This window comes from Halichoerus grypus, chromosome 2, assembly GCF_964656455.1.
Source record: "Halichoerus grypus chromosome 2, mHalGry1.hap1.1, whole genome shotgun sequence".
NCBI classification, from domain to species: Eukaryota; Metazoa; Chordata; class Mammalia; order Carnivora; family Phocidae; genus Halichoerus; species Halichoerus grypus.
Genome location: NC_135713.1, coordinates 30,603,919 through 30,631,906, shown reverse-complemented (window position 1 = coordinate 30,631,906; position 27,988 = coordinate 30,603,919). Strand labels below are relative to the sequence as shown.

The window sequence follows — 27,988 nt, the reverse complement described above, 5'->3', positions numbered from 1 at the left end:
TTGACACATCAGCCTGCTTCTTGGGACCCAGTGCTTTTCCCAGTTTTTACATTTCTGTCGGATAGACTATTATCTAGATCTGCACTATCCAATACAGTAGCCACTAGCCACAGGGGCTGCTGAAATTGAAATTAATTAAATAAAATGTAAAATTCAGCTCCTCAATTACACCAGCCACATTTTATATGTTCAATAGTCATCTGTATCTAGTGATTATAGTACATGACAGCACGGATACTAAACATTTCCATCATTCTAAGGAACAGTGCTGATCTAATGACCTGCTGGTACCTCAGCTACATCTCCAAAACTGAATTAACATTTCCTGCAATTTCATACCAGTTACATTCTATATGTTGTTAGTTATTTCTGCACCTGAACCCTTGTGTATGGTGAGTTCCATGAAAGCAAGGACCCTGCCCTACTCGTTCTCAAGCCCCCTCGCATCCAGCAGAAAGCCTTTGTACTATGTGCTTAGCAAGCACTGGTTGAATACATGAGTGAGTGACTGAGTAAGCCAATATCTAAAATTCTGTTTCAAAAACATATAGAAAAATAGCCACTTACGTGATGTCTTAGATTTTATGCTGATGATATAGCTATAAACATTGAAAATGTAGAGTAATATAACCTGGCTTATAAGATGGCGACAGCATGAGAGTTTATCACACATAATTATAACGTAATCAGAGCAGAGGCAGGAGAGGTAGAAGGTAGAAGGCGTTCTCTCCCATTGCCTTCTGCCCCTGCTGCACTCAGTATTAGCTGGACCAGCCTTCAGTGGGTAACTCCTACCAGCAGTTGCCACTTCATGGAGACCCGCGCAGCAAAAGTGTCTGTTGTTATAACATCGCTGCTTCTCTCTGTCATGTGTTCTGCCCCTAAAGGGTCAGAACTGCTGGCCAGACAACCATAGTTGTGGTGAGAGTTCTGCCCACATCATCTTCCTGGGACTGGTCAGTGTCACGATAGGGACTTCCCTCAGAGTCTTTGTCAACACCCAACCTCCATATGCTCTTCAGTGTTGCTGCAAAAGATGCCCCCATCACCCATGGGGATGGGAGGATTGAAATAGGAATTAAGTGTTGGTGGAAGGCCTGGGAGGAGTGAAGAGGCATAGGAAAATGGGAGTAGGACAAGAGAGGCAAAGCTTGAGTAGAAACACACCCCTCCTTCTTTCTTCCAGCTGCATGATAGGGCCTGATAGAATGGTCCTATTTATGCACAAGAAAGAGGTAACTGTAGGTGGGGAATCATTATTTTGGACATGGTGACCCCGTGGGGAATGGTGCGCTTGTGGATGGTAACAGATCGTCAGTAAGCACCAAGCATGTGCTAGGTGCCGGACCAGACCCTAGGGATCCAACAGCTGCATCTCTGCTCTCCTGCTTGCCGTGTCAGAGGAGTGAGTCAGCGGGCACCCGTACTGCCCTGGTAAGTGCTAAGGTAGGGTGAGCACAGGTTCTGGGTGCTGGGAGACTTAGGGACTCCTGGAGAGTCTGAGGAGAAGGCTTCCTGTTGGAGCTGACCCCTAAGCTGAGCCCCAAGAGGAGGCATCACCCCGGCCAGTGAGGGAAGAGGAGAGAGGCCCAGGAGAGGGGCCAGGAGCAGGTGCAGAGGCCTCGACAGAAGTGAGAGCTGGGCAGCGCCTAAGCACAGCTGTCTGTAACTTGAGAGTATCGGCCAAAAAAGTGTGGGAAGTAAAAAGTGACTGAAAAGACAAACCCTACATACTGTTTCCTGTCCTCTAGAAACGAAAAAGAACTCATCTCTTTTTTTTCCCCCTTTTTCTTACTCTACCCCATGTTTCTTGCTCTTCCACAGGAATGCAAAGCAATCCTGCTGTCTGTCGGGCTACGACATGGGGGCTGGGGCGGGGTGGTCAGCTGTCTCTGTTCTGGAGCCAGGCTGGCTCCGTTTCGTTCCCATCTCTAGCCCTCAGTAGCTGACAGACTTTGGGCAAGTTCAGAATTTGCTTGTTTTCTCACCTACAAATGAGAACAATACTGCTACCTACCTTCTGCAGTTCCTGAGGAATTACGTGACTACCTCCATAAGCTGAGCTTTTAGTGCCAGGCACCTAGAAAGCACTCTACAAAGGTTATCTGTTATTATTTTGAGCTAAGAAGACTCTTGTTCGCTAATGTGGAAACCAGCGTTTAGCCTACATTTCCATGAGAAACAACTTACAAAGTTTTCTGTGCCCCAACCCACTGAGAGTCAGGGCTAGGAAGAAGATTTTAAAATCCAGCGAGTTTTCTATGTGTTCCACAAGATGACATGTTTCCTACAATAAGGGATTTCCCAAGATTATGAAAAAATTTTCAGGTACCAATCAAAAAACTATTGTATTGTGTTAAAAGATTTAGAGGAAAAGCCTGTCCTGTTACACCCAGTGATGCATTTCTTAGAAGGTTAAAAAAAAATTAGCCTCAACTGTTATCAAAAACACAATGACAGGAATTCTGTTGTTTTGGTTTTTTTTTAATCTTGATGCAGTTAAAAAACCTAAGGATTGCCGTTCTTCTACTTGGATATCCTACCAGTACTTTTTTTCTCCTCTCCCCACATTATATCGATCTATTCTTATTCTCTCCATTTTGCAATGAAGACACTGAGGCTCAGAGATTATTAGGTAATTTAGCCAACATTATGCAACTATGAAGAGATGTAGCCAAAACTGAACCCTGAGCCTTTTGACTACAGTCTGAATATGTACTCTGATCTTTGAGCCTTAGAAAAATGTCACTCCCGTAAAGTGCTTGGAACCCTGGGAGGTATGCAGAACATGTTCAATAAAAAGGTTAAATGCTATCTCGAATTGCCCATCTACTGTGAGTTCTGCGAGATGTTAATAACGTTATAGGGGGAAAAGTAATTCAAGTATGTTTGGGGAATCCTGGGTTAAGCAAAGTTAAATTCATTATTTCCTGTAAGGTCTCTGATACATTACTGGGCATTAAGAGTATCAAAAATGAGAGTATAGCTGTGGCAATTTCCAAATCATATTTGACCACAGAACTTTTTTTTTTCTCTCGCAAAGTAGTTCAGCAGGACCAAAGTTCCTGGGAACTAATTTTGGAGAAAATTCTGTATGAGGTAAATGCAGAGTGACAGATAATACAATTCAAATTCACCGGTGGGGAAAAAAAATATTTTGTGTTTGCGAGAAAAGTTATTTTACTGGACTGAGCAGCAACAGCATAAAACGGAACTTGAAGTCATTGTTCTAAATCTTAATTTGCTTGAGATGGGGAAGCCGAGTGAGAACAGCTTTGCAAAAAATATGTCACCAGTCAAGTAGGAAGTGGGCATTCTTGCAGCTTCTAACAGCTTCAGCCACTTTGTTATTCAGAGCCAGAACAGCAAGGCTCCTTATCTCGGAAAGCGCGCACAGACACACACACACACACACACACACACACACACACACACACACGTGCGCGCACGTACCACCCCGAGAACGTGAGAGAGATGATGAAGGGGTGGCACCCTTTTACATATACAGTTTGAGGTTCAAAAGTTTGAAGTGAAGCAATTACAAAGTTTGAAAAACTTGTTGGGGGCGGAAATGGTTTTGCATTCTAAGTGATTCCCTAATTCTACACCAGCCAGCCGTTGGAGCACTCTGGAAGTGAATCTAATCAGCCCACGGTTATTAAATGGGACAATGTAGTTGTGGTAAATGTCGAGAGATTCCATTTGGGGCCCAACTCTATCAACTTGGGGGGATGTTGGACAGGTCATTTCTTTGACCACTTTCTCATTTGCAAAATGAGAAGGGTGACTTACACCACCCCTAAGGGGCCTTCCAGCTCTACAGATCTGTGAAATTGAAGGTTATAATCCTCTTCTGGCTGTTAATTCCCAGGAAATATAAACTTCTCTGGATAGCAGGGACATCGTAATAAGAAGGCAGCAACAAAACAATTAGCTCTGGAGGTTAGCCAGAGCCCCCAGGAAACCAGATAGGTGTCTAGGCCCTAGCCTTCAGGCCGCTGTGTAGTGTTACTAAATTTAGGATGATGGTTCTGAAGTAGTAAGCATGGGCCCTGAATGCCTAGAAATAATGACAGCTGTCAAAAAGTCCTATTCCTGGGTGCCTGGGTGGCTCAGTTATTAAGCATCTGCCTTAGGCTCAGGTCATGGTCCCAGGGTCCTGGGATCGAGCCCTGCATCAGGCTCCCTGCTCCACGGGAAGCCTGCTTCTCCCTCTCCCACTCCCCCTGCTTGTGTTCCCTCTCTCGCTGTGTCTCTCTCTGTCAAATAAATAAATAAAATCTTTAAAAAAAAAAGTTATATTCCAGGGTTGCCAGGGCAAAATTCCTGAGACAGAGTCCACATGTTTCAATGTCAGAAATACTATACATATGAGAATGAAGGTAACTGCTTTCCTCCAGATGCCTAATGCCTGATTGAAATTGTAACCACCCAGTCTGCCTACACCATCTTAGTTACAATGGGTTTGGGAGGCCAACCGAAATGACTAGTACGTGAAATGACTTAAATCAGAAAATCAAGAAGTCGTGTTGCTATTTTTATTTTACTTTTAACAACAACAAAAAAAAACTCATTTCTGAAAAACTCCAATTTTCTATCTTTGTTTCTCTTCCCACCATTTATGATTGTCTCGAGAGATTAACAGCATTCATCTTTTGAAAGATGGGCACTCTTAAAGTAAAGCCACTCATGATAATTGGTGCCAAAGGAAGACTAAGACATATGATCGTCCAAAGCAGTGAGTTATTAAATATTCTGTTGTTTGAAAGTATGGATTTTGTGGATGATGTTGAGTATAATAGAAGCAGCATGACTTTCAAATCATGCTATTCTTAGGTGGGTAGAAAAATGACTTAGGATTCTGTGCATACAATATGACAGCTATGAGGAGGCCACTATGGGGCAGCAGAATGAGCTCTGATGGAAGGGACACTGCATTGCTGTATTTAGAGAGAGAGCTGATCTGTGCTCTGCACCTGCCTCTAGAGCATGTAAACTCTGGATCTCACTCATACATAAAACAAGCTTTTTGGTTCTCTGAAAGGCCACTGGCCATCTGGGACACACTATTCCTCATTGAACACAACCATCTTGCTTAGTGCAGGAATTTTTGCCTCTGACTTCTAGCCACTGAAAAGCCAGTGGCACTCACTAGCCATTGCAGCAACCAAAAACAAATTCTCCTCCCCCATCCCCACCGCCAATTCCAAATGCTTCCTTGGAAGCTGGTACAGCTCCACCCCCACTTGGAACCATGAGCAGATGCACCCAAAGATTCCTTTCTCCCCAGCATCCTATAAAGACTGGCCAGGAAGAGCAGTGGGCAGTCATAAGCCTCAGTTTTAAACCTCTTAGAAACATCCTACAGCAAGAAAGCCACACAAAAAGGCTTTCTTTTAGCCCTAACAGTTGAGCTCATTATGGAGTTCCAGAGCAGCAATTCCATATACTTTCATGGCAAACTTTTGTCATTCTTCTCTTTTAATCTCCAGAAGAAGGCAGGATTTTTTTTTAATCTCACTGAGGTCAAAAGAAGCCCCCAGCAAGTTACAACCATCAGGCACCCCCACATTCCAGCCCTTGTCAGCCATTTTCATCTCCAAACAGTCTTGATTCAATCCAGCCCAACTACAGCTTCTATCAGGCACATACATTAACTGGAGTCTTCTCAGAACTCTGTCGAATAGACGGCTAACCCACATGCTGTTGACATACTCCCCGCTCCACCAATGGGGTCCTTTCTTTGATGTTTTCTTGGATTCTCCATAAAGGCTGAACAGTCAATGTAGAGTCTACCTGGGTAAATCTCCTCTCTGTTCTCTTTTCCCACCCCAGGTCCCATTTTTCCTTCCCCCAGCTCAGAGATTTGACTATCAACAATTCTTCTTCTGCCCAGGAAGTTAATGATTAATCTTGCTCACCCCCCATCGTCACCTCAGCACACACATGCACACACATGGATGAGCAAGCAAACACATAGCCATGACTTTTGGGAACTATTAAGATACTCCTCTTCACAAAAACAAAACAAAACACCTGGGGAAATCTTTCTTTATGGGGGGAAGAGTTCTACCTGTGAATGTTTGCCCTTAGTGTACTGGTTGTTGATTTTCTGTTTAGTTTCTCCTTAGCTTCTCCTTTCATCTTAGAGAATAGCATGTCTTTTTTTTCAGTTATTTCACCACTGAAATGCTGAAAAAACTCACAAAGGAAGATGTTTAGCTTTTATCTTTTTAGGGTTTTCAAACAAATGAGACTGGGAGATAATAAGAGACAGATGGCACTATTTTTGGTTTCATGAGATGGTAGAAAGAATATAAGGCTTGAATAAGGAAAATAGGATTCTAGCCCCTGAATCTCATGATTTTAAGCTTTGTGTCCTTTAGTGAATCACTCAGCTTATCTGGGCCTCATTTTTCTTATCTTTGATCAGAATGGGGGACATTTTTAAGAGTTATCTTACGCGATGTCATCCTAAGTCAAAGTGATTCTCTTATTCTGTGTTGCTAAGTCCTATGTGGAAGCAGGAAGATGTCCTCATAAAGAATCAACAGGTTTATTTGTGCCAAACTATATGAAGGGCGCTGGAACAGTAAAATCGTAAGAACTTTCAGTCCTATGGTTTTATGGTTCTGTCCTTAGGAACAGAGATTCTTATTCCTTGGCCATTTGCCCCATAAGTGGTATAGGGTACAAGGTCAAAGGCATTCTACCTTCTTGATGAATCCACTTTGCCTGTTTCCATTCCCTTTCTGGATAGAAAACTGGTCATCGGTATTCTATAAGCAGTATATTAAAGATTTCTCCTGATCACTTTGTCTTCCTTTCCCCAATCTTTTCAATCTGCCGCATCTGCTAAAGTCATCTTCTGATTTTCCCTATCGCCTGCATCACCCTCCACTCCTAATTGTCACTTCCCCATTCATCCAATTACCAATGAGGTAGTGCTCTGGCATCTTAAATGAGGCTTTTCCCATCTCGTAATCACCAAGTTCTCTTACTTCAGCTTTGGTGAGATCGTACCAGGTTGGTTCTTGTGGAAAGGGCAACTCTCAGACAATGAAGTACTAACTGGAAGTGTCAGCTAGTAGCTGATACAGTAATATGGAGGGTCAAAAATAAACAACTTGCATTTTAAGACTGAAGAAAGAGACGTTGTGATAATAGTACATTTCAGGCAACAAGTTGCACACCTTAGTAGTGCAATGACTACTTAAAGTTACCGGTCTCTTCACAGTCTTCTAAGTTTTTATGTTGACCTTTGAATATGACAAGGTATACCACCATTTATTCTATACCAGTGATTCTCAAACTTTAGTGTATGTTAGAATGACCTGAACGACTTATTAAAACACAGATAGCTGGGCCCCTGCCCCAGAGTCTCTAATTCAGTAGATCTGGGATGGGGCCTGAGAATTTGAATTTCTAATTTCTCAGGTGATGCCGATGCTATTGGTACTGGGCCCATAATTAAAAATACGGTCCTGTACTACAGAAGAAAATGGATAAATGCTATCTTCAGGTTATTTTTTAAAATTCTTTAAAACAATCTACCTAAAGCATCTTTTTATACTTTAAACCTTTACCAGAGCAGTAATTTCAGCATTAGCTGATTGAGTTTCACAATTTATTTCATTTAAAGGAGAAGAAAAAAATCAGTGTTTCTCAAAATGTGGTCTATAGGCTGCATGCATCAGGACTCCCTGAGATTCTAAGCAAGAAAACCTCTGAGCCCCTTCCAAAAGCACTGAATCAGAATCTCTAAGGATGGGTTTCTAGAACCTATTTGTTAAATAAGCACCCAAGTGATCTTTCTGCACCCTAAATTGTGAAAACTACTGCCATAGGTCTAAGTTCAATAGGCAGCCTAATAACAAATGTTTCAACAGTTGAATTCTGACAATTTAATAAGATCCTAAAATATGATTCTTTCCAGGAACTAGGAGTCATATTTCAGTTGAAGATTCTAAAATATCAAATATCACTTTAGCTTTTAAAATAAATATGCTATATAACTTATTGATGTTTCAGCTATGCTACAAGAGTACCCTAAACATTTTTCTATGATTGCTGTACATAGTTGATCTTTCCCCATCACGTACTAATTTTTTTGTCACTAAGTAATTAATTTGTACTTCTTTCTGTTTAATGTCATTGTAGTTAGACTTCTCTAACTTACCAGGGTTTCTTTCAATACGGTTCTGGTTTTCTAAAGCAACTGTAGGCCCCTCAACAAGGCGTTATCAGCAATCTGAGTTAAGTGCTCCCCTTTATTGTAGTCCTGCAAAAAACTACATTGGAGGTTTGGTCAAAATGAACACTATCCCACAATTTGTAGGATTTTATCATTTTACAGATTAAGCAGAGGATCAGAAAGATGAAGTGATTGTGTTGGCAAAATTGAAAAATGGCTAAAATGTCCAGTGGTAGGGAGGTTATGAGGAGACAGAACTTCAGCTCGTCCACAGTGAGAGAGCCCCACTGAAGGACAATCTGACAGAACCTATGTGAATACAAAATGCGCAAGTCCTTCTATCTCAGCAACTCTACTTTTAAACATCTATTTTAGAAGACTACCACCACACATACACAAAGAAACATGTGTGTGGGTGCTCATTGCTGCATTGTTAGCAGTCAAGGGGGAAAAGACTAAACAAACCATGGACTGTCCTGCTCACACAACACGCTGCCACAATTACAAAGAATGACACCGGCCCAGTAAATATAATGTGATATTCAGAGTATAGGAATATTTGGGGTCATAATTTTAGATATTTCTATGCATACATTCATAGGTGAGTAAATGCATAAAAAAAGTTCTGCAAAGATAAACAAACGTTGCCCCTGGGAAGAGGAACAGAATGGGACGTGAGAAGTCATGTGAAATTTTACTTTGCCTGTGTCATAAAACTTTTTCCAGAAGTGTTTAATATATTATTTGTTTTAAAAAAATGCTTATCTTTTTAAGAAAGAAGAGGGAGAACATGGCATAACATCACACCTCTAGTAGGAGCTTCTCTATGGCTTTTAAAATATTTTTTGTCAGGGCGCCTGGGTGGCTCAGTTGGTTAAGTGACTGCCTTCGGCTCAGGTCATGATCCTGGAGTCCCTGGATCGAGTCCCGCATCGGGCTCCCTGCTCGGCAGGGAGCCTGCTTCTCCCTCTGACCCTCCCCCCTCTCATGTGCTCTCTCTCTCATTCTGTCTCAAATAAATAAATAAAATCTTTAAAAAAAAATATTTTTTCTCTTCTGGGTCTCTTATGTCTCTCTCTTGTCTGATCATCGGATGCTTTTGTGCTATGTCTGGGCTCAGAGTCCCTCCTTTCTTTTACCTAGGTGATCTTCCAAAAATAGCAATGACAATAATCGTCATTGTCGTGGAAGAGGGAAACACTAATTGAACTGAATACCTTCTCTGTACACCCATCTGTCTACACAGGTGTGCTTCTTGTAGTTACACTGGCTTGCAGTTACTTTTGTCTCTCCAGTGCTTCCTCCTTCCAAGTCTCGCCAGAACACCTGTTCTGTCCAGGCGCTACAGGGAAGATTTACCTTCTTTCTTGGCAGTTCTGATCCTCTTTCCTGGACTCATATGACTCTCTACCTGGTCTGATGGTCTAATTTACCCCTTTCCAAACTGTATAGCTTTAGCGGGAAAAAACTGTCTTCCTGGATGAACCTGTGATCAGGCAATTTCCTTTAATAAAACTTTTCTTTATGGCACTTCCTATTTCTTAACTTATAAAAGGTTACTGTCACAAATTAATATAACCTATAAATATGCTTTGTTTGGTGTGCAGAGTTTTTTGGATTTTTGCTTGTTTTATTTATTTTTTTAAAGATTTTATTTGTTGGGAGGGAGGGGCTGAGGGGGAGTGAGAGGAGGAGGGAAAGAATCCCAAGTAGACTCCACGTAGAGCATGGAGCCTGAGGGGGCTCAATTCAAGGACCTTAAGATCACAACCCAAGTGGAAACTAAGAGCCAGATGCTTAACCAACTGAGCCACCCAGGCGCCCCTGTTTTGTTTATTTACTTTGTTTTGCTTACCTAGTTGCCAACATTCAAAAATTGGAAAATTTCATAGAAAGATCTGGATTTGTTCTTCACATATTTACAGCAGGCTAGAACCCCTCAGTAGCCACCCCATTGAGATAGGACACAAGTCTCTTGTTGACCACAGTCACATTTCCAGCTCAGTGTACAAAAGCATTTTCCTGCCTGGCTTCCAATGACAGTTGAGTTTGAATCACCTGCTTTAATTATTCCTCTATTTGCTCTTATTCTGAAGCTGCGATATTGTCTCTGCAGCATCAGTGTTTATTCCTTCCCTGTTCATAAATGTCATATTTCTGGGTTATATTGATTTTATTTTAAAATCATAGTGAAGAACATTCACTATTCCTTCAACATATAAATCAGTTCATATGTGAATATTTCTAAAACTTAAGTTTTAGTACTTTCTTTGCTTCCATATATTAATATACTTTTAAAACAACTTTTAATATTTGAAAAAAAGAAATACAGTTATTGTCTTCTGCCCAAATATGCTCTATCTTAGAGCAAGAGGCACTTGGTAAATTCTGAACATCCGACAAAAAAAAAAATGTTTCTTGTATACCGACTTTTTTCTTTTAAAATTATATTTTACATTCTTTACAAAAAGGAAAGATTCAAAAGTCAGCAATCTTCTATCAAATTACTGCCTAATAATTTGAAATTCATGTGATTTTATGAATTGAAAATAAAGTCATTTATAAGAACAATGTATGTTTAATACATTTGACATTTCATATATAATTACATATAATTATATGAATGACTATATAGACAACAAGTGAGTAGTCAACAAAGTGATTTGGGGAATGAATTTTTAAGAATAAAAAGAATAGGGGCGCCTGGGTGGCTCAGTCGTTAAGCATCTGCCTTCGGTTCAGGTCATGATCCCAGGGTCCTGGGATGGAGCCCCGCATCAGGCTCCCTGCTCAGTGGGAAGCCTGCTTCTCCCTCTCCCACTCCCCCTGCTTGTGTTCCCTCTCTCGCTGTCTCTCTCTCTGTCAAATAAATAAACAAAAACTTAAAAAAAAAAGAATAAAAAAATATTCAGAGACTCTGAATGTTAAAGTTAGGTCTGACATAGAGAAGTTTAAGATAGTGAAGCCTTTCTTTACTTATTTTTCTCTAGTTGATCATATTGTTTTAATCTCTACCTCTTTACCTTCATCCTAATTTCTGCTTTAATTATCTTTGTAAACACTGATGTTTCAGTATTACTTTTCTTTCCATTTTGATGGACTATTCTAAGCTGGCCAAAATCTTCTTGGCAGCTTGCTTTCAAAATAGTTTTTCTTACTAATACAGTGCTTTGTTTTCAACTACATTGGTTTTCAAAATTTCCCATCCACTACGGGTTTACAAGTCCTTTGAAGATAAGAACAAATGACTTTGAATTAGGGCAAGGAAAAATTCTGTAAAACTAGGTGTTCTAAGACTAAGAAGAAGTTTCAAGTCCTACCTTTGAAGGCTGCTGGGGATCTCCTGAAAAATTTTAAGACGTAAATGGCAATATCTCCTTATGTGCCTGTATTGTAAATGATATTCTGTATCAGAGCAAACACCAATCATAAAAGAGATAATGCTCACTTTTTTCAACGATTTGAACAAATAGAATGCTAGACATACCTCTAATATTCTATATATAGGAGACACACACATACATACACACACACAAATAGAATGTCATATAAGCATATGAAAAGATTTTTAGCCTCACTTATAAACATAGAAATGCAAGTTAAAATGTCATATCATTTTTTTACCCACCAGTATTGTTAAAGACTAAAAAAGTATGATAATGCACAATGTTAGTGAGGTTATGGTAAAACAGGTATTCTCCTCTTGAGCTAGAAGACAAATAAATTGGTAATACTTACTAAATAACATTATTTACCAAATTGTTTTAACATTTCATCTTTTTGACTCACCAATTCCTCTTTCTAAAAATTGATATTACCAATGTATATACACTTGTGGGCAAAGACATAGGTACAAGAATGATTTTTTAATAGTGACTGTCTAATAATCCAAAAATATCAAAAAATAAAAACAACCTAGATAGAGTCCCTCAAATGGTCAAACACTTCTACTCTGGGCATATATCCAAGAGAAATGAAAACATATGTCTACAAAAGACTTATACACAAATGTTCATACCAGCATTATTTATAATAGCTAAAAAGTGGAAACAGCTCAAAGATCCACCATCTGGTAAATAGATAAGTAGGTGTGGTATCCATGCAGTGGGTTTTAATTCAGCTATAAAAAAGAAAGTATTGATATCTGCTACAACATGATAGAACTGCAAAAACAATTTAGTGAAAGAAAGCAGTCACAAAAGACCACATATTGTATGATTCTATTAAAGCAAAATGGTCGGAATCGACAAATCTACAGAGACCAGAAGAGATTATTGGCTGCCTAAGGCAGGGGGAGGAGGGCAGGAATAGGGGGAAGTGACTGTTAATAGGTACAGTGTTTATTTTGGGGGTGTTTCATATGTTCTAAAATTAGTTATGGTGATGCTTGCACAACTGTAAAGTATGAATACCATTGAATTGTACACTTTAAACTAGGATATCTATTGAATTATATCTCAATAAAGTTTTTTAAAATAACCTAAATTTCCATCAATAATGAGACTGTCAAGTAAATTATGGTAAATCTAATGCATGAAGTGCTCCACAACTATAAAAAAAAAATTTGATTGCCTTATTTGTCCCAATATAGACCAATCTCTTTTTTAAATCAAGAGAGCAAAATACAGAATAATATATGTACCATAGCCCCATTTATGTAAAAAAAAATGGAATATTTCTTGAAAAATGTACCGTTCTTGAAAGGCTGGTAACAGTTGTGTTTGGAGTGGGGACTGAGGGATGGGATCTAGAATGTGAGATTTTCTTTTCAATATTCCTTCTTGTATTTTCTTAAATGATTTACCATGTATATATTTATTTTATAATAAACTGTCTTAAATTAACTTTTTTTTTCCTAAAGGGAAAAGAGTAAAGGAAAAGAAAGTCCAAATCAGTAAAACATTAAATGCCCTACTCTGTACAATAGAGGTGAAGTGTGGGGTCCACACAGATACTGACAGTGGAGACCCACCCTCAGAAGTTTACTCTGTAACCAGGAAAAAAATAAATAGATTAATAGATTGATGAATTACTTAATTTTGAGAATTTTAAAGACAATAAAATTAGTGTAAGAAACCACCGGTAAATGCTCTGCGTATGAATGGAGGGCTCTCTGAGCAGCATTAGGTCACATGGGTGTTAACATTGTGGATAAGGCAGTGGAGCCACACTACATTTAAAAGGGCAGGTGGCCTTTCAGAAGCTTGCTGTCCACAGAATGGTCAGATATACGACAATTAGCATATGGTTTCAGGCACAAATGGCAGTTTAGAAGACTTTTTTTTTTAAAGTTGCCAGAGTATGATTATCCTATTCTCTCTACACAGATGGAAACAAATGTGCCCTCAGAGGTTTACTAAGAGCCTGTCCCATATAGAACAGACACAACAGTTGCAGGCTCTAGGATAATTCGTAATTCGTAACACCTGCTCTATGCTGGGCAGGCCCACATACTATTTCTCATTCTCACAGCCATCCTGCAAGTTAGGAATCCGGAGTCGCAGTGCAACAGGCAAGGGACGGAAACCCAAAGAAGCGAAGTAAGTTCCCCGGTGTACCACAGCTAGTGTTGGTTGGGATCAGCGGTCGAACCGAAGTCTGAATGACCGCAGCACACCTATTCCTTCTACCAAACCATTCCTCTTCCCATGTTGCAATTGGTTCTGGCGTGTTTAGGAATCAGGAAAGTGAAAGTAATGTTTGTTTGTTTGGGTACCTAATGGGATGGTTCCAAGGATTTAAGGTTAAACTTCCTGATTCTTTACCCGTTCTAAGATATCCTAACAGAACCAGGACTTGGCATGATCGGTTTGGGGGAAAGGTGTTTTGGTATGTTTACAGTCGAGGTGGGTAGACTGCAGCGTATCGATGACGTAGCCAGCTCAAGCCATAGCTAAGAGGGGTACTGACTGTTACGGTGTGCTCAGGTGGTTTTATAAGGGGGGTGCATGTGACCACTTCACAGATGAGAAAACAAAGACTTGGAGAGATCAAGCAACTTACTCAAGGCCCCAAATAGCGTAATAAGCAAGTGAAGGTTATCATAAGGTTATCATAGTGGAGCCTGAACTCAAACCCACACCTCCCAAAACCTATTCGTTCCTTGCTCTGTGTCATGAAGCCACTCAAGCAAAATAAAGATACAGACGTGGCCAATATAGACTTTTGTTCTAAGAAGTTTGGCTGTAAAGGGAAGGAGGAAAAGCAGCGAGTAATAGAATGGGGGACAAGGGTAAGAAAGGATATTGTTGTGTCTCTTTGGAGTGGAGAAGATTGACCATGTTTAAGGTGAAACATGCTCCTGAAAGATGACACACACCATCCACAGCACATAGTAAGTGCTTAAGAAATAATTTTGCTCGGTGCAAGTAAAGGAGTTAATAGTTAACAGAGCAGGGTCCATAAGGAAGCCGACACTGATAAGAACCAAGAATGCCAGTTAGTACTAAGGAAGATCGACATTTTTGCAGAGAATCAGGGGCAAAGAAAAGGAAGGCGAGCAAGATATAAGGAGGTTTTAATAAGTTAGAATGAAGGGTAAGCAGGGAGGGTCAAGTGGAGTGCTCTCCCTGTTCTTAGTAAAACAGGAGGTAAAGTTATCTGTGGGGAAAGAGGAAGGCATGGGTGAGGTCCAGAAATGTGGGGAGTTTTGAAACAACCAGTATAGTAAACGTGATCAGATCTCAGGGATACTTGGTCCTGAGAGAGTTAGTGTTCGGTTAGGTGTAAATGAATGTGCACGGGTGTGCAGCCACTAGGGGTCCCGTTAAGTGTGCACCTAGACTGTTGTACAAATTACCCTGTGCAGAGTTCACCAGTCAGGGACTCTGGAAATGCCCAACAGCTGCTAGAGCTTCTCCCTTTGGATGGGCAATAGCTATGTGCCTACCCAGGCCCAAAGAAAAGTCTCTATTCCGAGTTGCCAGTTCAATGGCTAAATCCTGGGGCAGGCATGTAATAATTCCCAAATAAATAAACAGGGACACCTGGGTGGCTCATTCGGTTAAGCGTCTGCCTTCGGCTCAGATCATGATCCCATCGAGTCCCTCATCGGGCTTCTTGCTCCGCGAGGAGCCTGCTTCTTGCTCTGCCTGCCACTCCCCCTGCTTGTGCTTTCTCTCTCTGTCTCTCTCTGACAAATAAATAAAATCTTAAAAAAAATAAACGACGAATTTTATAAATGATTTCAAAATGTCTTAAGTCAAGATAACTTAGTAATGATTTTATTTGAGGCACCCTCATCCTTGTGGGATCATCTATTATGTTTATACAACACTTTGGACTTTTCAAGATGCTTTCATGCATATCAGTCATCTAATCCTTAAACCTTTGTTGAGTAGTTGAGATCATATTACTACCAGGCGGGACAGACGGAAAAACGAAACCAGGTGGAGGTTAGTTAACTGATTTGCGGAAGACAAAGAACTCTTTGGTGATAGAGCTGGTGGTAAAATCAAAGTTTTCTAATGCTTGGCCCAATTCAAGACATCCCAAAAAAACCAAAGTTAGCAATCCCCTCATCTTCTCCTCATCCCTTTTTTTTTCTTTCCCCTCAATTCTGTTTCTTATGTTTGGAGAGTTTTAGATCCTGACAAAATATCACCCCTTTGGGCAGCCTGTGTTTCAATGAACCTGGAGCTGCCAGAGAGCAGAACCAGAGAGCCCTGCACACCACTGACTCATGGAGAGCCCTTACCTAGTGGTTTCTTCCTAGTAAAATGATGCTGGCATCCCAACCATCAGGCACCCACTCAGGTGTGCCTGAGCAGGGGCACTTGACTTGTGCGGGCCCTCTTCTGAGGTTCCAAAATTAAAGACGATGAAAATTTGTTGGGGCACCTGGGTGGCACAGTTTGTTGAGCATCCGACTCTTGGTTTTGGCTCAGGTCGTGATCTTAGGGTCCTGAGATTAAGCCCTGCGTCAGGCTCCACACTCAGCTAAGATTCTGCTTGAGACTCTCTCTCCCCCTCTCTCTGCCCCTCCCCACTAAAATAAATAAATCCTAAAAAAAAAAAAAAGAAAGAAAAGATGAAAATTGAATCAGATGTTGGTAACCTCCCAAATTCTTGAGAGCTGTTTCCGTGCTTTTGTGTCTCTCCCTTTCATTCCCAACCTTCCCCATTTTTCCTGTAACCAGTATGAACTGTCTCTTATGCAAAAATAGTCAGTTCTCACTTATTTTTGCCAATAGTCACATTTTTATTATGATTAAGAATTTTATTATTAAAATTATTACATCTCTGGTAGAAGTTCAAAGGTTACAGCAAGATGTAAGTCAAGCTCCCACTTGACTTTTTAGCAAAATGCCCCGTATCTCCTTCTTAAAGCCTTGAACTACTGTCAAAATGTCCAGGAACACAGTTCTAGGATTCTGACTTGGGATGGGAGTGGGTAGTAAGTTGCAAATTCACCTGATTAGTTACCACCACCGAGCTGTCCTGTCCCGTCCTGGAGAGCAGCTCCGTGCACTGAGAGGCCCACACCCCTACGCAATCCTACCATTCTTCTAGGAATTCCAAATGGTCTTGTTAGATCCAGTATTTTAAAGCCACAGATCACTTACACAACACCTCCTGAGCTCTGGGGGATAAGACTCATGGTAGATCTGTTTGGGGTGTTGTCTCTCAACTTACATCCTTAATTCTTGATGCCCACTGAACTCCAAACTTGTTTTTTCCTTTATTTAGTTCATATCTTCTAATCCCTTTTATGACTGCATTTCAAATTCCTCAATTCCATTTCTTGAGACTTTTTTTCCTTGCTAGCCTATGTCAGTCATCCACCTTTAAGGGCCCATTTTCCACTAGCTCTTGAATGCCTACTTTCCTGCTACCTGGTTTCCAAAATCAAATTCTGATATAAATTATAAATTTAGCATCTAAAACATCCATAGATGTCAGTATATGCTTCAGAATTACTTTACCGTCTCCAGAGCTAGTTCTGCCCTACATAAAACTGAAAATAGTCGTACAAAATCACACTAAGAGGAAAGGTATCAATCAGAAAAGCTAGACTTACACTCAGATCTTTGGAAAGTGTGTTAACATTTGCATTGGAACTTACCAGTAATGTCCACATCCATTCCTTGAGGAGCAGCAGAACATAGCAGAAAGGGCATAGACATCATAAGAAACTGACTAGGGTTCAAACTCAGCCAGAGTTAAGTTTCTATTGCTTACAAACTCTCTGAACGTGGGTAGTTTTCTTAACTATCTAATGGAAACTAGATAAGAACATAAACCCCAGAGGGTTGTTATAAAGATTAAATAAGATTAAATATATAAAATGCCTAGAATGATGCCTGGCAGAAAAAAAAAAAAGGATTACTTAACGTTGTTATCATTAATCCCAGAAATTTCCTATAGATTTAGTGTTCCTGTTTCTTCTTTACTTATTTTATTATAATTCAATATACACCCTCTTCTTTCCCTCACAACAGACTAGATTTTTGGTTTTGAGAATTCCAATATTATTATTTATATTTTAGCATACTTTATAAAGTCCAGATTGAGATTTTAAAGTCAATCATATTACATTAAGGTGAGTCTCCTGGATTTTTTTTTCTCAAAAACTGAGATGCTTTTCCTTAGAATGATTTTGTATACATGCAAATATATCCCTTATAGTATTTGAAAGTGACCGCAGATTTTGCAAAGCAAAATGTTTCACTGCTAAATACTAGTGTAACGCAGGAACACCTTAGTTTATGTTCTCCAAGCTTGAGGAGGAACAGAACACTTGAAAGATTAGTTTAGTACCTCATTATGCCTTTCAAATGACCTCTGACAAGTTTCCAAAGGTAATTATTTTAAAAAATCCAACCAGTCCCCCTCTGTCTCTTAGCTGTGCTTTCCCCCAGCTCTGCGACATCCTCAGGCAGACCCTTCCTTCCCTGGCGGTGGTGAAACAGATGCTGACAATGCCGGGTGGGGGGCTAGGGGGGTGGGAATGTTCCTCAGAGGTCCAAGTCCAGTGGGAAAGCAAGCACCCCCTTTCTGGGTAGCTCAAGTTATTATAACTAAGGAAAGGAGAATGGATACCAGACAAGCAGAACAGCAGGGGCCCAGCACAGATGCCCTGTCAGAAAGTCTCATATGCCCATGTAAAGATGAAAGAGTACTACAGGGGTTTGGTGGTGAGTCAGTTTTTAGTGTTTCCAGTTCATCGTTCCCCAAAACATGTCTGTAATTTCTCACCTCCAGGCCTTAGATCACTTTCATATAGTAACACCCCCGGCTTGTCCAAATCTTTTCCATGAAAAGATAATTCATAGGTGGATGATAAACATTTTCCTTCTGTTTAGACAACAGTTTTCCACTCACAGTGGCTTATTCCCTGTGAGTACAGCTTCCAAATCCTTTAGGAATCTATCAGACTGTATTATTTATAAATTAAAATAGGGTGTTATTTTCATTTGTCAAATTCACTAGGATTTTTAATGTGTATTCTGGGATAACAGAGGCATTTCAAGTCAGTAAGCAATAGCTCATTAGATAAATGGTGCAGGGACGCTTAATGATCTAAGAACAACAGCAACAGCAACAAAAACCGTAAAACTAGATCACGATCTCACACCTAACTCCAAAATAAATTCTTTAATCATTTCAAAGAGTTAAATGTAAAAAAATGAGTCCAAAAGAAGTAGAAAAAAATGTAAGGTTAATAATTATGTGTTCTCAGGGCGCCTGGCTGGTTCAGTGGGTGGAGCGTGCAACTCTTGATCTTGGGGTTGTGGGCTCGAGCCCCACATTGGGTGTGGAGATTACTTGAAAATAAAATCTTTTAAAAATAATAATAATGGGGGCACCTGGGTGGCTCAGTCAGTTAAGCGTCAGCCTTTGGCTCAGGTCATGATCCCAGGGTCCTGGGATCGAGCCCCGCATCAGGGTCTCTGCTCAGCAGGGGAGTCTGCTTCTCCTTCTCCCACTCCCCCTGCTTGTGCTCTCTCTGTATCTCTGTCAAATAAATAAATAAAAGATTTAATAATAATAATAATAATAATACTGATATGTTCTAAGGGTAGGGAAGGCATTCCCAAACATAACTCTAGTGATAGAAACTATATATAAAAGAATTTACTCACTGAATTAGAGAAAAAGTAGTAAGTCCTAAATATCAAAAAAGCTTAACTTATTGATGACAAAAATGAAATGGGAAAAATATTTCTAACATAAATGTAACAGTTGGGAAATTTTATTTATCAGAATTGTGGGGGAACTAATTCTCCCTACCTCAACCCCTCCCCAAAAATAGCTGCCAAAGAGAAGATGAGCAATTCCTGTGAGCATTGCACCCAGCAGGTGCCTCACGAGTCAGCAGTGCAGGGCCTGAGTACATTTTAAAACTCTGTACTAGTGAGAGGACTGGAATAGTAAGAAAAGAAGATGAAGAGAGAGGGTAATATTTTTGTCATTGTTGTTGTTGTTTCATTTTTTTTGTTTAAATTCAATTAATTAACATATAATGTATTACTGGTTTCAGAGGTACAGGTCTGTGATTCATCAATCTTATATAACATCCAGTGCTCATTACATCACGTGCCCTCCTTAATGTCCATCACCCAGTTACCTCATCCCCCCACCTACCTCCCCTCCAGCAACCCTCAGTTTGTTTTCTTTGATTAAGAGTGTTTTATGGTTTGTCTCCCTGAGAGGGGGTAATATTTTTACTAATTACCAAAATGAAAAATTTGAAAAGAGGCAGAACTATCTAGAAGGAATTAAGAAGCTTTTTGTGTATATCATTTAAAACCTTGCCACTGACCCTTTAAGATAACTTACAGTAAAGTACTGTATTTCCTTCAAAGGTTCTGAAGATTTGGGGTTTTATTGGTTGAGACATGGTATGGTTTTTGTTTTGTTTTTTGGTTGGTTTGGGGGGGGGGTTCTCATTTTTGTTGTTGGAGGTTTTTTTGGTATGAACAGCCAGAAGCAGAAGCCAAAGCAGCCCGATTACTACATTCAGTTTGTCCACATAAGTGGCAAAAAGATGAATACCCTTAATAAAGATGTTCTATTAGTCACTACAAAAAGGCAAATACTATTTTAAAAACAGGCAAAGGATTTGAATAGATAATACAATTAAAACAAAACATGATGAAGATGAAAAAATTGACCTCAGCGGTGCTCAGAAACACGTAAAATTAAGAAAAATGTTTTTTTCAAGAGTGCATCCCCTTTTCCTCTCAAAAAAATTGCCCCCAAATTAGGAGGACAAGAAAAACAAACTTCATATTTAGGGAAACTAGGCAACATACATAAATCCAATGCATCATGTATAAAATCAGAAAGGGTCAAAGCAAAGCCAGGAGATACAGAGACATTCTATTCATGAGATAGCCAAAAGAACCTATGAATTTTTTAGGTATAAGCAATGGTGTGCTGGTAAATTTTGAACTAGTTCTCTAAGACAAACTGTGTGTATGTGTGTTATGTATGTATCCATACATGTAAGAAATTTTATTGATATAAAAGATGCATAGCATAATATATAAATAAGAATAAGCCAAACAATACTCTTTATTGAAAATTCCTCAGAGCCAGTTGTTGATTTTTGCCAATTTCTTTTACCTGTAGCCAACCTATGGTTACAATTAAGGAATGAGTGTAGTTCGAACCTGAATGTTGATTGCTATTTTCATTTATGTTAACAAGATGAATGTAAAACAACAAAGATATATGTCAGAACTTCACTCATTTGCCAATGCTGTGAGTGACTATTTTGCTGAGTTGTATAATGCTTTCAAATACTGGAAAATACTTCCTGAATGTTTTATGCCATTCACCATGTAATAGTTACAGAAACAACACACTTTTAAATTTAATCTGTATTGTAAGCATTTTCTCCATCACTCTCTTAAATCTAACAATCAACAAAACAATAAAGCTGAAATTTGTAGTTCTTGTCTATTTCCAGGATCTAAATAATCCCATTATGCCCAAATTCAATCTACATAGTGAGGTCACTGAATGCAGAGTAGGGAAGAGATGCCAACAGCATTACCATCACATAGTCTTTCCACCATTTATAGCACTTCTCACAATCTTATATGTATCTTATTATATGTTTTTAGTTTTTATCTATCTCCCCAAATCCATAAGAGCAGAAATCTGTTTTTTCTCTTTTGTATCCTAGTGCCTAGAACAGAACTTGACACAAATAGTAAGCATTCAATAAACATTTGTTGAATAAAAAATAAAATGTTCAACTTACTATATGCCAGGTACTGTCCTAAATGTTTTACATGTGTTAAGTCTAAAGTCCTCACCGCAATCCTATGAGCTGGCACTATTATGATTTTCATTTTCCAGATGAAACGAGAAGTGACTTATCCAAGTCACCCAGCAGGTAAGTGGTGGAGCCAGGATTTAAACTCAGACACTTTGGCTCCAGATCTTGGACTCTTTATCACAATGCATTCTCTCAATATATCAGAGCCCTGATGCCGGCAAAAAGAAATCTCAGAATGTCAGATGTGTGGCAGACCTTAAAAGCAGCCAGGTCACATTAGAGCAAGTGGACAAGGGTGGAATACTGGAACCGATTCATTATCTGACAGGTTTGGTTTTGTAGAAAATGCTTAAAGACATTTTACAGCACTGTTGGAAATTGTGGGAAGTAAGAGTTCCAAAGAAAAATCTTTGCAAATGACAAAATAAGACAGTTATTAACTCCAGGAAAACAGTAAGTTGAATGAGAAAGGAAATGTAATCATAGTACACTGCTTGATTCAACAAAAAATAGTATTTACCAAGTCATGATAATGAAAACAATGAACGTGGATTTAATTCAAAAAAAAAAAAAAGTTATGCTTTTGCTACATTGGAAAAGGAAGGGGAAGAGGGCAAAAATCTACATCTACCAAACAGAAAATCAATAATTTTTTCAAGCAGTAGCTATATGTATGTGTGTGTGTGTGTATATATATAAAGGTAAATGCAAAAGAAACATCTAAAACATTGGAATTTTTTGGTATTTGGTATTGATATTTTGATAAAAATGAAATTAAAACAAAAGGTAGAATTTTTTCCATAATATTGTGAAAAATTCAAAGCATAATAATGCCGATGTTGGCAAAAATATGTGAAAATCACTCTCATATACTAGCTGATGGAGTTGTCAGTTGATGTTTCTTTGGAAGACAATTTGATATTTTGTATCAAAAGTCTTAAAAAATGTTGTTTGACCCAGCATTTCCACTTAATGGAATTCATTCTAAGAAAAAACTTTAAATATGGGCAAAGACTAAGACATTTCTTATTACAGCTAAAAGGAAAGGAATTAATACAAATATCCAATATTAGAGCCTTAGTGGGTTTTTTTTTTTTTAATCATGGTAGAGCTGCCTAAGGAAAAATTGTCACGTTACTAAAAATTATAATTAGATTAACCCAGAATGATATTTATGATATTGAAACAAATAAAAATACTGGTAACAAAATAGCAAATGGTTCCATTTTACTCCCCTGCTGTAAAAGTATATGTTTGCACTAAAATGTTTCAAAATACATGTAATTCAGTAGCTAGTGCTGGGTGATGGGGTTATGGGTGATTCATATTTATTTAGTTCTGTTTGTCTTTATATTATAATCTCTACTATATATATGATTTATTTGTGAGGTTGTTTAATACATTTCAATGTTTAGAAATCATACCTGAGGGTGCCTGGGTGGCTTAGTTGGTTAAGCGACTGCCTTCAGCTCAGGTCATGATCCCAGAGTCCCAGGATCGAGTCCCACATCAGGCTCCTGGCTCAGCAGGGAGTCTGCTTCTCCTTCTGACCCTCTCCCCTCTCATGCTTTCTCTCTCTCTCTCTCTCTCAAATAAATAAATAAAATCTTAAAAAAAAAAAAAAAAGAAATCATACCTGAAACAAAATCTTCTCATTAAAGATTCAAGGAAGTCATTGAAAACAAGAAAAATGTGTTACCTATGAGAGCAGACACAAAAACTACACCTCTCTGGTCTAAAATAATGAGTCCAGGGCACCTGGGTGGCTCAGTTGGTTAAGCGACTGCCTTCGGCTCAGGTCATGATCCTGGAGTCCCTAGATCGAGTCCCGCATCAGGCTCCCTGCTCAGCGGGGAGTCTGCTTCTCCCTCTGACCCTCCCCCTCTCATGTGCTCTCTCTCTCTCTCTCATTCTCTCTCTCTCAAATAAATAAATACAATCTTTAAAAAAAAAAAAACATTGTTTAAAAAAAATATCTCTATAAAATAATGAGTCCAATGAAACATCATCTACCTTTTTAAAATCAAAATGAATGTGGGATTAAAGTTGATGTAGACTTCTTCACAAAATCCGGAATATTAAAACTGTGGTTTACAAAAGCTTAGAAAAAGTCAGAGAAATTCTTTTTCTTTTTTTTAATTTTTTATTATGCAATTTTTCGCCTGTATACTCTACACCTAGATTTAACAATAGTTAAGGTTGGGTGCCTGGGTGGCTCAGTCGTTAAGCGTCTGCCTTCAGCTCAGGTCATGATCCCAGGGTCCTGGGATGGAGCCCCGCATCGGGCTCCCTGCTCAGTGGGAAGCCTGCTTCTCCCTCTCCCCCTGTTTGTGTTCCCTCTCTCGCTGTCTCTCTCTGTCAAATAAATAAAATAAAATCTTTAAAAAAAAAAAAAACAATAGTTAAGGTTTTTCTTAACAAGGTAAGAGAAATTCCTTTTAATAGTGGGAATTAAAGAACTTATCTATCTCAGAAAAAGGCATGTTTATCAACATCACTAATCATCATGGAAATGCAAATCAAAAGCACAATGAGATATTACCTCACACATGTTAACAAAAAGACAAGACATAGCAAATGCCAGGCAGTGGAGAAAATGGAACACTTGTATACACTGTTGGGAATGTAAACTGGCACGGCCACTGTGGAAAACAGTACAGACTCTTCTCAATAAATTAAAAGTAGAACTACCATATGATCCAGCAAACCCACTTCTGTGTATATATCAAAAAGCAACAAAGTAATTATTCAAAGAGATACCTCTACTCCCGTATGTATAGCAGTATTAATCACAACAACCAAGGAATGCATATGACCTACGACCTACGTGTCCATCAACAGATGGATAAAGAAAATGTAGTAGATATATAAAATGCAATATTATTCACCCTTAAGAAAAAAGAAAATCATGTAATATTTGACAATATGGATGAATCTGGAGGGCATTATGCTAGTGAAATAAGCCAGAAAGCCAGACAAAGACAAAAAATGCATGGTTCAATGATATGTGTAATCTAAAAAACAAAACAAAAAAGTCAAACTCATAGAAACAGTAGAAAGATGGTTGTCAGGGGCTAAGGTGAGGAAAATAGGAAGAGGTTGATCAAAGGGTACAAACTTTCAGTTATAAGATGTATAAGGTCTGAGGATCTAAAGTAAAACATGGTGACTATAGTTAACGATGTATTGGATAACTGAAATTTGTTGAGAGACTAAAACTTAAGTGTCCTCATCCTTCCCCCCTCAAAAAGATAAACACATGAGATGGATGTGTTGATTAACTCAATGGAGGGAAAACCTTTCAAAAAAAAAAAAAAAATATATATATATATATAGAAAAATCATGTTATATAATTTAACTATTTTATAATTTTGTCAATTATACCTCAATAAATCTGAAAAAAATAGAACATTTAAAATGCCATGTTCTATGATACTTAGAATATTAGACTCTTTAAAGCATTAATTTAACTTAGGATGCATTTCTTACATTTTTATTTTTAAGATCTTCATTTCTGCATATTTGGAATAGCCAGCTCTTGTGTTTTGAAGGTTTATCTTAATTCACGGTATTTTTTGTTCTGCTTCTTAGGTACCAGCAAAGGCCAAACGTCTTACTCAACTACTTCCCTGCCACCACCTCCACCACCCCATCCAGCCAACCAGCCGCCATTGCCAGCATGTCACCCAACACAACCACCAGTCCCAAGTCTACCTCCCAGAAACATTAAACCTCCCTTAGATCTAAAGTACGTAAAGATTATCTTGCCATTTCTTTGTCAATCTCTTGCCATAGATTTTCAAACTCTGCTTGGCTGAATGCTGGAGTTCCATGGGAAACTGCTGGGGCCACAAATGTGGGCAGATGGAAGGAGGAAGGATGGCTGAGCAGGCTGCTCTCATACCCCCATATCCTTCAGCAAGTATTGTTTATCTGTTTTTACAGTAGCTTTTCCCTTAGGAGTTCATTTGAAAAAAAATTTCCACTGCCTTTTAAATATTTTGAAGCTTTCTTCAGGTTAGCATTACAATCATCTCTTCCACCATCACTACCATTATCATAATCGTTACCACCACCACCATCAACACTGCCATCACCACCATTCCCACTGTAATCATCACCACCATCACCATTATCGTAATCACCACCATCATCACCACCATATTTTACTGACTACTTATGACACGCTAGGAACTTTACATATATAAGTAGAAAGTGTTTTCATCATTTCACAGATGAAGAAATGGGAATTTACAGAGGCTAAGTAACTTCTCCAAAATTACACAAGAATGTAGAGTAGAAATTTGGGGCAATGTCAGTCTGAGTCCAAAGTAAATGTGTGCTTTTAACCACTCTGCTAAATAACCTCCTTAAGTAAAAAATACAGGTTTGCTCTCAATCTTCAGATTTTTGACTGTGTGTTAAAAAAACAGGAAACTTTTATTCAAGTCCGCTCTTGTTTTTCTTAGATGGTGCTTTTTAGAAATGTCAAAACTGGATGGGTGCTATGGATGGGATCTTTACCCATGATTTACCAGAATAGCTGGTTAAGGAAAAAGCAGGCACAAGATTGGGATAGAATGAATGTCATTTTAAAAAGACATTGGATAATGGCAAGTATAGATCCTTATGGCAAGTTAGACTGTTGTCTTCCCTTTCTTCTAGAAAATTGCTTTACATGATTCTCCTTTACCACAAATAAGCAATATCCCAAAATATTTAGCTACATTTTTTTTCCTCCATTTCAATCCCCTACCAGACTGGTGTTCTTTACATTAAAAGTACTTCATATCCATAACCTATATAATAGAATCTATTAATATCAATATCTGATTGACAGCTTTCTTTTATTGATGATGATTACAGTTTAGAGCAGGGGTTGAAAACACATCTGTCATAGGTAGCCAACACTGTGTTTCACTTCATTGCATTTGTTTGAGGTATAAAGGCAGTAACTAGAAAGTGTTAGAGCAGCTTAGGGGCAATTACCTTGTTTGTGGCCTGCATCGTGCATTTATGCTAACTGTGTGCCCTTCCAGGCATTTGATTTTATGAATTCTAATTAAAAGACTCTAATACCCCATGATATCTTGCTACCAAATAAGAGCTTAAGCCATCTGCCTACTAACATGTAAGTGCTAAATAAATATTTGTTTAGTTAAAATAATTAACATGTGTTCTTATATACCCCTGACTTCTAGAAGTTATTTTGCTTTCACATGTATTAAATTGTTTCTTTTTCTTAATCTTTTTTCCTAGTCTGACAAATTTAACTGACTAGATCATGATCTTAGTACTTTTGGATTTTACTATGTGACCCTATCCCAGCTACTGCCTTCAGTCTTGTATAATTCTAGTGAGAAATTTTAATAAATACCCTGAGCATGAATCCCTGAAAATTTATAAGACATGGAGACTGATAATTGTTTGATTGAAAACTGTGGAGAGAGGAGTATTTGGCACTATTCCTGCTTATGAGGAGTCCCCAAGACCACCATATGTTTGAGGATTCATTTAAAGGACTCACAGGATCCAGCATGTAGTAGTACTCACGGCTAAGATTCATCACAGTGACACTGTCCTTCAATGCCTAGGAGGGACACACTGAGAATGCTCCTTTCTCCAGCTTTGGAAATGTGCAATGCTGCTTCCCAGGGAAGCCCGGTAGAGACAAGTTTTTACTGAGAGTTTGTCACATAGGCATCTTCAGCCTAACCACTACCAAAATACCAGACCTCTAGAAGGAAAGGAGGTTTTCACCAAAACTTGCATGGTTTATACAGTCTAGGCCCAGCAAGGCACTCTTATCAATTAGGCAACTTTTCATATCAGTGTAGGGAATTTTTTAGAAATGGAGTTCCCAGATGCAAGCCAAGGGCCAATCTTGGTGTGAGATTCTTCTAAATTAGCACCTTAGGCCTACTATAGTAACCCTTTTCTGCAAGCCTACTCCCCAGAATCCATTATGATATGGTGGGAAATAAAAAGTTTTAGATGGAAGAAAGGATTTTAAGAACAGTCATATAGCCTATACTACAAATTCATAAGGATGCTGGTCAATGTCGCAGCTTTTCAGTGAATTCTTGCAAAGTTGGAAAGGGCCTTACAACCGACTAGGCCCACATTCTTACTTGTAACATCATTTTCATCAGAAAGTAGCAAAATCCACCAATTGTAATAAACTTTACCTCATCCCTATTTCCATCTTATTAGGAACTCCTAATTAGAAAGTCAGATTCATCTAAGAGTTCCTGACTCCACAAAATTCATACTCTCAGAAGAAAGATGAAAAGAAACAGGAGTCTTTGGGGATGTTATATTGCCTAGACAAACAATAATTGGGAATCTGAAAGTCAATTGTCTGATGGAGAGAATAGAGGGAATGAAAGCTAAAGGACATCTACAATTTTTTTTTAAGTAAAACTGTGGTGTATAGTGAAAGACTTTCAGGTTCCCATCAGAGAGCTCAAGTAAATTCCAAAATCACGAAATAGCTCGATTAGAAACTTTCCCCCAAGTAGGGGAAGCCAGATAAGACACAAAGAAGAAACAAGAGCAAAAT

The 27,988-nt window shown here is 38.8% G+C and overlaps 1 protein-coding gene across 5 annotated transcripts in view; it reads left to right on the top strand.

Annotated features, from left to right (window-relative positions):
- FYB1 (FYN binding protein 1) overlaps nt 1–27,988 on the top strand; it is a 148,067-nt gene that overhangs the window by 75,964 nt on the left and 44,115 nt on the right. For all 5 annotated transcript variants that reach the window (XM_036111105.2, XM_078066674.1, XM_036111106.2 and 2 more), the window contains one exon: nt 25,018–25,174. In XM_036111105.2, coding sequence (XP_035966998.2) covers nt 25,018–25,174 — 157 coding nt within the window. The remainder of the gene's footprint in view (nt 1–25,017; nt 25,175–27,988) is intronic.